This window comes from Neofelis nebulosa, chromosome 18 (genome assembly GCF_028018385.1).
Source record: "Neofelis nebulosa isolate mNeoNeb1 chromosome 18, mNeoNeb1.pri, whole genome shotgun sequence".
In the NCBI taxonomy this organism is placed as follows: Eukaryota; Metazoa; Chordata; class Mammalia; order Carnivora; family Felidae; genus Neofelis; species Neofelis nebulosa.
This window is the reverse complement of record NC_080799.1, coordinates 10,125,263-10,135,635: the sequence shown is the minus strand read 5'-3', so window position 1 is coordinate 10,135,635 and position 10,373 is coordinate 10,125,263. Positions and strand designations below refer to the sequence as shown.

Genomic DNA, 10,373 nt, shown 5'->3' with positions numbered 1-10,373 from the left:
CGGGGCGTGAGGGCAGAGGAGCAGGCCAGGTGTGGGGCGCGCGCTGGTCAAAGGCAGGGGCTCCTCGGCTTGCCAAGGACCCGTCCCGCGGCCGCCCAGGGCTCCCGCCCCAAATCCAGGACATTTCAAACGGCGGGGTTTGGACTCCCACGCCACAGGACCGTGACTCTCCGCGAGGACTCGGCGCCTGGGGCGGGAGGGCGTTGGGCGGTGCTTCTCGAGGGGCGTGACCAAGGCACAGGGTGGCTCCGCCCGGGGCGTGGCGAGGGCGGCTCTCTCGCCCGCTGGCGCCGTGGCTGAGGGGATTACGTGATGACGCAAGAGGAGGAGCTGCGGGAACAGACGGTACTCTGGGATTACGTAAGGAAACGAAAAAGGGGGCGGGGAACTCCGCGGTAGTGGGCGGGATGGAAGGCGGAGCTGCAGTCGGAACTGGACCGGGCTCTGAGCGAAGGCGGGAGGCGGAGCCAGGGGATAGGAAGAGCTGCGCGCTTGGTAGCTGTTCCCGGGCATGCTCCGCTGGGCCCGCGCCTGGAGGCTCCCCCTTAGGGGGCTCGGTCCCTCCAGTCTCAGCGCCTCCAGGGTGCCCCTCGCACCCAGCAGCAGTGGCCGAAGCGGCACCGAGAGGAGGTCAGTCAAGGGCGCCATGTGGGAGGCCGTCCACCGCTCCTCCTCGTTCAGTTCGGCTCCGCCTCCTCCGTTTACCCCCGCCCCCTAGGCCGCTCCCCTAAACCCCTTCCCGAGCCAGCTTAGACCCCTCCTCCATCCTTGCTCCTCCCTCCAGGTCGGTGCTGCTTTCCTACAGACTTCTGGACGGAGAGGCGGCCCGCCCGGCCCTCGTGTTTCTGCACGGGCTCTTCGGCTCCAAAACCAACTTCAACTCCATCGCTAAGGCCCTGGCCCAGCAGACTGGCCGGAGGGTGAGCTTCCGGGAGAGGCGGGGTCCCCGGGAGGTGGGACCTGGCTGGGCGGGGCTAAGGAGATGGCCAAGGCGGGCCCAGCTTTTCCGCCCTCACTACTGGACACCGGCGAGGAGTGGCCGGTCTCTCTAAGCAGAAATGAAGAGGTTGACCTTCTAAGGATGCAGGCCACATGGCACACCGTGGCCCTATGTGGACCCATTCATTCCGTCGTGCCTGCATCCATCCAGTCCTTCATTCGTGTTAATAGATCTTCAAGCTAGACTCGCTGTCCAGTGCCTAAGTGCCAACACCTCCCTGGTAAGGGGACCAGCCCTGTTTGTTCACCAGGGTTGATGGGGCTTACCACCTTTTACAGCAGCCCATCCTTCTGTGCTCCAACTGTTTTCCACTTCGATATCTTTCCCCAGGCTCCCTACCCGCCCCCCCACCCCCTCAGCCTTCAGGAATGCCGTGCCTTCTCTATGCCCTGAATGTGGATGCCAGCTCTTCCCACCCTCACTCCACTCCGCAGGTGCTAACAGTGGATGCTCGGAACCATGGTGACAGCCCCCACAGCCCAGACATGAGCTATGAGGCCATGAGCCAAGACGTGCAGGATCTCCTGACCCAGCTGGGCCTAGTGCCCTGTGTCCTCGTTGGCCACAGCATGGGAGGCAGGACAGCCATGCTGCTGGCACTCCAGAGGGTGAGCTGTCCCTATACAGGGCTTCTTCCCATCCAGTGTAGACCATGAGTGCCCAGCAGGCGACCTGGGACTCAACTGAGCCTTGGACGGCCAAATTCAGGATCTGGCAACTATGCCTGAGACCCACTGTGTCTGCCCTAAGGCTGGTCCCAAGTTTGGTTCTTTCACCCAGCCAGAGCTGGTGGAACGCCTGATTGCTGTGGACATCAGCCCAGTGGAGACCACATCCAACTCAGACTTCCCATCCTACATGGCAGCCATGAGGGCTGTAGACGTCCCAGATGACATGTCCCGCTCCTCTGCCCGAAAACTGGCCGATCAGCAGCTCAGCACTGTTATCCAAGTAATGTACCCATGTCCCGGCTGGTGTTGTGGGCTGGGACCTGTCCAGGGAAGAGTGGCAGCCCCAGGCCTCACACGGAGGTTCCCCCGCCCCCCACACCCAACTACTGGACCCCTACAGGACACAGCCGTGCGTCAGTTCCTGCTCACCAACCTGGTGGAGGTGGATGGGCGCTTCGTCTGGAGGGTGAACTTGGAAGCATTGGCCCAGCACGTGGACAAGATCTTGGCTTTCCCACCACGACAAGAATCTTACCCTGGGCCAACCCTCTTCCTCCTGGGTGGAAACTCTCAATATGTGCAGTAAGCCAGACTGGGTGGCGGGAGGGGCATGCCCCACTTACCCAGGCCCCAGCCTGGGGATCCTGCCTTGGGGAGGGCTTTGGTGCGGGCAGGGGGGTGCCTGAGAGTTCACAAATAGCACTGGCATGTGTGTTCATGTAGCTCTCTCCTCCCTGCTTTGCCTCCACTTCTCTCTCCCCCCCATCTGGGCGGCCTCCTCTTCGACGGACAGTCCCAGCCACCATTCTGAGATCAGGCGGCTCTTCCCTCAAGCCCAGATGCAGACTGTGCCCAATGCTGGCCACTGGATCCATGCTGACTGCCCGCAGGACTTCATGGCTGCCATCCGAGGCTTCCTAGCCTAAGAGTTGCTGGCAAGACGAGGCAGGAAGCCCTAGGCTTCAAGGCCCTGCAGCCTGTTCCATGTTTCCGCACAAAAGGACTCAGGCACTGAGAGAGCATGAGGGTGCAAAGGGTCAGACCTCAAGTTTTAATGAATAAAGACACTGCTCCCAAGCCCCCGGGCTGAGCTCTGTCACCGCCAGCGTCCCCACTGACCCAGGAGGAATCGGACCCAGGGAGCCCTGGCAGTTCTGGGGGTCACCGGGGCTCCCTGAGGGCCCCTGGACTCTCTCTGCAGCTGACTCTCGACCTGCTGTCTCACCAGTAGCCGCATGTCCTCCTGGGGGGCAGGAGAGCAGGTTCAGGGCCGACCTTGTGCCTGTTCCCCATGCCTCCCAGGCCCGGCTGGCATTCCCACCCTACCTCCCAGGCTTCCACCTCCTGCCTCAGCCTCAGTTTCTCCTCCAGGACCTCCAGCAGCTGGGCCTCCACAGCTCGCAACTTGGCTTTGCATGTGTCCAGCTCAGCCTCCACTGCCTGCTTCCTGCAGGCGGCAGGGAGAACAGCTTGAGCTTGAACCCTACAGATCTGCTTCTGGGCCCTGAGGGTGGGCAAGTGTGGCCACAGCCCCTGCCTGTGACGAGGCGAGTATGTATGTGGCTTTCCTTCCAGGAATGCCTGACTTCTCACACCCTCTCCTCTAGCAGGACAGAGCCCTGAGGGCAAGCCACACACTGCCCCCCCCCCCCCCCCCCCCCCCCCCCCCGCCTCCCGCCGCAAGCATCTGCCTCTCACTTGGCAATGGCTTCATCCCTCTCCTGGAGGACTTGGTCCAGCGAAGGCTCTGTCTGGGTGTCCCCCAGTGCTACAGCGACTCACGATTCTGGGCTCTGTTGTAGAGTGACAGAGAAGGGAGCAGGGATCTGGAGCTTGTCTGGATGAGGTGTCCCACCCTGGACCCTTCTGCCCTTGCCTGGGCTCTGATGCCAGTGTCAGGAGGTGAGAGGTCTGGAAAGTTTCGTTCCCGCCCCCCAGTACCCATCTCATGGACCTCTGAAAGTCGAGCAGGGGGACCGTGCCACGCTGAGGGGGTGGCAGGTGTGGCCTCTGTCTGGCACACGGCTAAACAGGGGACAGGGTGTTTGGACCCTCAAGGAAGAAAGAAGTTCTCACCCATTGCATAGGAAAGAGACAAGGTGGGTTCAGAAGGACACTTACCCCTCTAGGGCCCCAGACAGAGAGGGTGGCCTGGTAACTGGGACTCTTGTCAGTGGGGTGGGGCACGCGGACAACATGGCCCTTTGCCCTCCCTTCCGGGCTAGGCACTCCCAGTCAGGCCCCGCCCCCTGCTGGCAGGCCCTGGCCTCCCCTCCTGGATCCTGGAACCCTCCCACCAGGCCCAGACCTTCCTCAGCCCCTTCCCGCAGTCACACATGTCCCTCACCCCAAGGGGGCGCTCAAACCACATCTGAGGGACAGACAGCCAGGACGGCTTCAATGCTGACAGGCACAGGTACCCCAGGCCCCCATCCTGAAAGGTTGGCATCTTGATCCTTTGAATGGCATCTATAACCACCTATAACCCATCTTAGCTCCGCAGAAAACAGGAGGAAAAATGTTTAACCATTCCTGGCAGGGTCCTAACATCTTTGGATGTCCATACTTCCTGGCAATAATATTGCTCGCTGTTCCTCCGGTATATTCCCAACATTCTAATCCCAGAGTGCGGTGGGGTCCGCTGTGCTGGAGTTATCCAGGCAGCCCCCGCCTCCCTCCGTGCCCTCATCGAGCACACAAGTGACATCAAACGTGAGAGAGAGTGTTCCCCATTGAGAAGCCTCTTCAGCAAGGTCATGTCTAGGGGATTAGATCCTCAACTCTGTCCTGCATAATAAATATTTCCTCCAGGGGGCACCTGGGTGGCTCAGCCGGTTAAGCGTCAGCCTTTTGATTTCGGCTCAGGTCAGGATCTCAGTTCATGGGTTCAAGCCCCACATCACTTCCTCTCCCTCCCGCTCAAGCACACACGTGCTCTCTCTCTCAAAATAAACAAACTTTAATTAATTTTAAAAAATTAAATGTATTTCCTCCAGGAACCCCCCTGCAGACATGATTCCTGGTTGTTCATGAGTGCGACTGAGTCAGGTGCACCTCCAACAGCCAGACCAACAATTTCTTTGGTTGAGTCCCAGGTGGAGAAGTGGGGTTCAGATATACTCCCAAATACACCCTTTTTGTTGAGGAGATTGGTTCAGTGTGTTTTGAGAGGTTGGTCTGTGTGCCATGATCCAGACAGGACCCAGAGACCTGGTCTCAGGAACCTCCAAGGCCAGCAGAGATGAAGCATAGATATAATCAGAAAAGAGTGTCAGGGGGTCCAGGAACAGTGGGAGCACAAAGGAGGTCACAGGAAGTTCTGCAGAGGCTTCTTCAAAATGAATCCTGCAGGCCAGCAGGAGTCAACCAGAAGAAAGGCATTTCTTTTAACTTTTTATTTGGAAACAATTTCAAAACTGCCCTTCAGTGTCCAAAAAAAAAAAATCCTTTTAGGGTAAAAAAAAAAAAAAATCTAATAGGGTATCAAACATTGTACCTAGTCGTCACATCTCTCTGGTCACCCTCGGTCTAAAACGATTTGCAGCCTTTCTTTGAATGTCATGGCCTTGACATTTTGAAGATTTCAGAGAAGTTATTTTATAGACTGTCCCTCAATACGGGTTTGTCCGTGCCTTCCTTATGATTAGACCACTGTTATCATTATGGGGCAGAGATATCACAGAAAGGATGCTGTGTTTTCATGAATCCAATATCATTTGGAACCATGATTGGTGGGATCAATGCTGATCACTTGACCATGATTAATAAGCACTGGGGCAGGGAGGTAGTTTGAGATTATGACACATCCTTTCCTTTACCCCACTTCAGCCATTGGGTTCAGCACCCACTGATGTTTCTTGCCCGAATTAATTATTACTACAATGATCTGCAAATGGTGATTTTCTTTTCTTCCTTTTTTTTTTTTTTTTTTTTAAGATTTCTTGGGGTGCCTGGGTGGCTTAGTGGGTTAAGCGTCCCACTTTGGCTCAGGTCATGATCTCACGGTTCAGGAGTTCCAGCCCCACGTCGGGCTCTGTGTCGACAGCTCAGAGCCTGGAGCCTGCTTCAGATTCTGTGTCTCCCTCTCTCTCTCCACCCCTTCCCTGCTTGTGCTCTGTCTCTCAAAAATAAACATTAAAAAAAAATCAAGAATAACTTTAGTCCACAACGATCATTTTCCCACTCTTGTGGTTTGTGAACATTGATTCAAACTCTTCGCTTGCCTCTCTACTTCTCTCTGTCACATCACGTGTCCATCCTGAGCATCTCCTCTGAGTTCCCTAACACGGTTTTCTCGAACCTATCATCCTCACTTGTGCTTGGAAATACAGAGCTTTTTGAACGCACGAATGACACTTGCTGCAAACATTATTCCAAATTGTGAGGGTGGTTTTTTCATCCGAGTGATAGGTTAATATTTGAGATCTCCTTATGGTAGCACAGGATAATATAAAACAGCAATTTGCAGGGGGCCTGGGTGGCTCAGGGGGTTAAGTGTCTCACTTGCAATTTCGGCTCAGGCCATCATCTCACAGTTCGTGCAGCGAAGCCCCGTGTCAGGCTCTGTGCTGTCAGTGTGGATGGAGCCTGTTCGGCATTATGTCTCTCTCTCTCTCTCTCTCTCTCTCTGCCCCTCCCCTGCTCGTGTGTACACGCCGTCCCTCTCAAAAATAAATAAACATTAAAAAAATAAGTGAATAAAAAAATTAAAATAGCAGTTTCCGGGGCCTTCTTGTTCTCTTGCCCTGCTTTTCTTTTTCCCCACAGCGCTCCTTACCATGCGGTGTACCCATTCACCTGCTTATTGTCCGTCTGCCTTCACTAGAATGTGAGCTCCGTGAAGTCAGGGAGTTTTGTCTGTCTTCCTATTTTATGTCCACCCCCTGGAAACATGCCCCCTGGAACATAGTAGGTGCTCAGTATTTGTGGAATGAATGAATAAAGGAGTAACTATAAAGCTCTTAGACACTTTTGGTAGCCCAGGGGCAGCCAGGAGCCATGCACGAGAATGGCACTGGAGTTGAGGGTTGGGGAGGTAGCCCCACAGGAGCCAAGCCCACAGGAGAAGAGCATCCAAGTCCAGGGAAGCCCAGTTGTTTAAGGGGATTAGCTGCACACAGGGACACTGGCCAGATTTTGAAGTGTATTGAAGACAATTGGAGAAAGGAGGTAAAATATGGAACGGGGGGAAGCTAGGATGAGCCTATGCCTGTGGCCTGGAATTTAGGTCTAAGGGTAAACTTTTTCTTTTTAAAGTTTATTTATTTTGAGACAGACAGAGACAGCATGGGTGAGGGAGGGGCAGAGAGAGAGGGAGATCAGAATCTGAAGCAGCTGTCAGCACGGAGCCCGACGCCATGAACCACAAGATCATGACCTGAGCCGAAGTATGACGCTTAACTGACTGAGCCACCCAAGCGCCCCAAGAAATCTTGAAAGAAAGAAAGAAAGAAAGAAAGAAAGAAAGAAAGAAAGAAAGAAAGAAAGAAAGAAAGAAAGAAAGAAAAAGGAAGAAAAGAAAAAGGAAAGAAAAGAAAGGAAAAGAAAAGAAAATCACCATTTGCAGATCATTGTAGTAATAACTAACTCGGGCAAGAAACATCGGTGGGTGCTGAACCCAATGGCTGAAAGTGGGGTAAAGGAAAGGATGTGTCATAATCTCAAAGTACCTCCCTGCCCCAGTCCCATTTAAGTTATTCTTAAAAATACATGATTTAAGGGGCACCTGTGTGGCTCAGTCGGTTGAGTATCTGACTCTTGATTTCAGCTCAGGTCAGGATTCCAGGGTCATGAGATGAAGCCCCACGTCAGGCTCATACATAGCCCCTTTCCCCACTCACACATACTCTCTCTCTCTCTCTCTCTCTCAAATAAATAAAAATGAAAAAAAAAGCATAATCCTTAAAAAATATACGTGTGATTTGGGGGTGCTTGGGTGGCTCAGTCAGTTGAGCATCTGATTCTTGATTACAACTCAGGTCGTGATCTCACCGCTTATGGGATGGAGCCCCCACTGGGCTCTGTGATGACAGTGTGGAGGTTGCTTGGGATTCTCTCTCTCCCTCTCCCTCTGCCCGTCCTTCGCTCATGCTCTCTCTCTCTCAAAATGAATACGAAAACTTAAAAAAAATTTTTTTTAAATATGTGATTTTAAGATAGTTACACTTTAAATATTTTCGCTAAGTATAACCAGGAAGTCATTTATTTCATATGCATCCCCTAAATGTTTAAACTAGAATATTGGGCCAAAGTTCTTTTAAGTATTCTCATTGGGAAAAGGAGGGAACAACCTTATATTCAGGCATATAATGAATCCCATCGCAAAGCCCTACCTCAAATCACACGCTGAGCAGTGGGACCCATTCCCCAGCTGCCCATCACCCAATCTCCCTCCTCCCCTGCTTCCCCAGGAGGGCTGAGCTCAGGGCTTGGGGCTGAGCTGGAAAATGGTCGACGGTGGACTGGGGTGCTGGAGGATGGAAATGGGAAGGAGACTGCCAGCTGGCCAGGGGGGCTGGGCTGTATGGTCAAAACAGCTGGTATCTAAAGGGCTGACAAGCCATATCACCCAAACTTTGTGATCTTGTTTGGGCTTACCTCTCTGAGCCTCATCGTCTTCATCTGCAAAATGGAATAAATGGAGGACCTCTCTGATAGGGTCACAGTAAAGGTTAAATAAGGTACCTTGAACAATGGCCAATGCTTGCACCGTAATGGGCCAGGGCCAGATTTCCCAGGAAAAGAGAGAGAGTAAGTCTGCCATTAAGCGAAAGAAAAGCAACAAAGGGAGAACATCAACAACAACAACAACAACAACAACACGTTCCCTATGCTCCCTCCAGGTCAGCTGCCCCTTCCTGCTCTGCACCTGTCATGGGCTCTGCCCCAGAGACAGTTCTGCTTCTGAATTCTACACCAGCGGCCTCCTCATCCCCCTCCAGCCCCTGAACTTCCACATTATTGTCTTGTCACTTTCAAAGTGTCTCTCCCACCAGCCCGAGAGCTTCTGGAGGACAGGTGGTGACTGTCATCACCCCAACCTGGGCACACAGGTGCTCAAGCCACGATGGTGGCAGTAAAGCAGCACCAGCCTTGCCCAGCAGGTGGCAGCAGTTCCCAATCACAGGGATCTGGTGGGCAAGGGGCCCAACCCCACCCTGCCCAGCCTGTGGGATGGAAACTCCAAACTGCCCCCAGGGGTTTGGGGAACCCCCAAATGCCCAGCCTTTCCCTCGGTGCTCCTTTATAGGAACACTGCTCATTCAAGCGTGCAAACATATATCACTCATTCCACAAACACACTTTTGGTGCCAGCCTCCAGGAGTCCACAAGAATGTGAACTGGTTCCTTCCCCTTATATGTCCCCGTCTAATGAAGGAACAGACACCTGACACAGACCATAGCCACACACAGGGCAATAAGTGCTACGATCAGGATAAATACAGGTCTTTGGGGGACCACACAGGAGCCCAGCCCTCATTCCTGGGCAGTCAGGACAAATTCTTAGAGAAGGTGATATCTAGGAGGGAAAGAGTGAAAGTCAAGGGCCAGGTGCACGGGGAGGAGGAAGGAAAAAAGGAGGAGAGTGTCCCAGGCCTGGAGAACTAAGCCAAGTGCAAAGTTCTGAGAGGAGCGTGCCCAGTGGGCATCGTGACTTCATCAAGGGAAGGTGGCCTCCAACAGGTGACACAGGGGTGGACTACAAAGAAAATAGAAATCTATATCGGGGTATCAGGATTCTTCCCCCAAGGGCAATAGAGAAACTCACTGCCCTGAACAAGTAGGGTACAGAATGCCACAGAGATGCTTCTTTGACTAAAGTGGAAAAGGGCTTTACACACGTTGGTCTGGACTGAATGCCCACCGATTATCCATCCACATTAAGGAATGGGGTGGGAGTGATGTGTTATGGGGACTGCCTGGTTCCCACGGGGAATAAGCCCTGCTCTCACTATCCCTGTCCTTGGCCCAGAATGCCTCTCCCCCATTCTCCACCTGACCACCTCCTACTCATCCTGTTAAGCCCCAATTCAAATGCCCCACATCTGGGAAGTTGTCCCTGACCCCAGGGAGTTGGCTGCTCTGGGGACCCGTGGCATCTTGTGCAGCAGTTTCTATTTTAGCCCCTGCCATGTTTCTGGCTCCCCTGTCTCTGCCCATCCCTCACCTGTCAGGGAACATTACAGTTCCAAATTCAGCTCCTGTTTCTTATTCCACAGACACGCACAGACACACGGAGGCACACACTCCCTGGACTGTGTCCCACATCTCCACCCCAAGCCAGCCGACTCCTGCCTCCTTAGTCTCCAGCTGGTGTTCCACATGGACTCTTCATCGACTATCTGCATGTGTCCCCGGATGTTGGAGTGGGCACCTTAAATGCTTACACATGTCTGGTCTGAACCCCCACCCCACCCCGCCCCCTGGATCCGCTCCTCCTCCAGGAGCCAGTTCTGCTCTCATCTGCACGAGCTCAGTCATCAGCACCTGTTGCTTCTCGTTCATAATATCTCTCCTGGTTTTAATGTTTTTAAAAAAAATATTTTATTTTTTAAAGCAATCTCTACATCCAGCGTGGGGCTCGAACTCACAACCCCGAGATCAAGAGTCACATGCTCTACCGACTGAGCCAGCCAGGTGCCCCTGATTGTTTTAGTGTTTTACAAAAAACACATTCTTTTCATAATTGAAATAAAGTATAG

General features: G+C 53.5%; 1 protein-coding gene and 1 long non-coding RNA gene across 2 annotated transcripts; one reads left to right on the top strand and one right to left on the bottom strand.

Annotated features, from left to right (window-relative positions):
* The first annotated feature begins 433 nt into the window (after positions 1 to 433).
* On the top strand, positions 434 to 2,748 carry ABHD11 (abhydrolase domain containing 11). The gene is made up of 6 exons (XM_058710526.1): positions 434 to 630; positions 785 to 920; positions 1,435 to 1,608; positions 1,781 to 1,951; positions 2,072 to 2,253; positions 2,465 to 2,748. The coding sequence occupies exons 1-6, from the start codon at positions 512 to 514 to the stop codon at positions 2,595 to 2,597; spliced, it is 915 nt and encodes a 304-aa protein (XP_058566509.1). The 5' UTR covers positions 434 to 511; the 3' UTR covers positions 2,598 to 2,748.
* LOC131500927 (uncharacterized) lies at positions 2,694 to 3,892 on the bottom strand. The gene is made up of 4 exons (XR_009256533.1): positions 3,793 to 3,892; positions 3,370 to 3,464; positions 2,998 to 3,118; positions 2,694 to 2,914 (listed from the first exon to the last, which is right to left on the bottom strand). It is a non-coding gene; the product is annotated as an uncharacterized LOC131500927 (long non-coding RNA).
* Positions 3,893 to 10,373: the final 6,481 nt, after the last annotated feature.

Coding starts and splice junctions, on each gene's coding strand:
- ABHD11 (XM_058710526.1), top strand. CDS start 512: ATGCTCCGCTGGGCCCGCGCCTGGAGGCTCCCCCTTAGGGGGCTCGGT. Junction 631..784: donor CGAAGCGGCACCGAGAGGAG/GTCAGTCAAGGG, acceptor TCCTCCCTCCAG/GTCGGTGCTGCTTTCCTACA. Junction 921..1,434: donor CCCAGCAGACTGGCCGGAGG/GTGAGCTTCCGG, acceptor TCCACTCCGCAG/GTGCTAACAGTGGATGCTCG.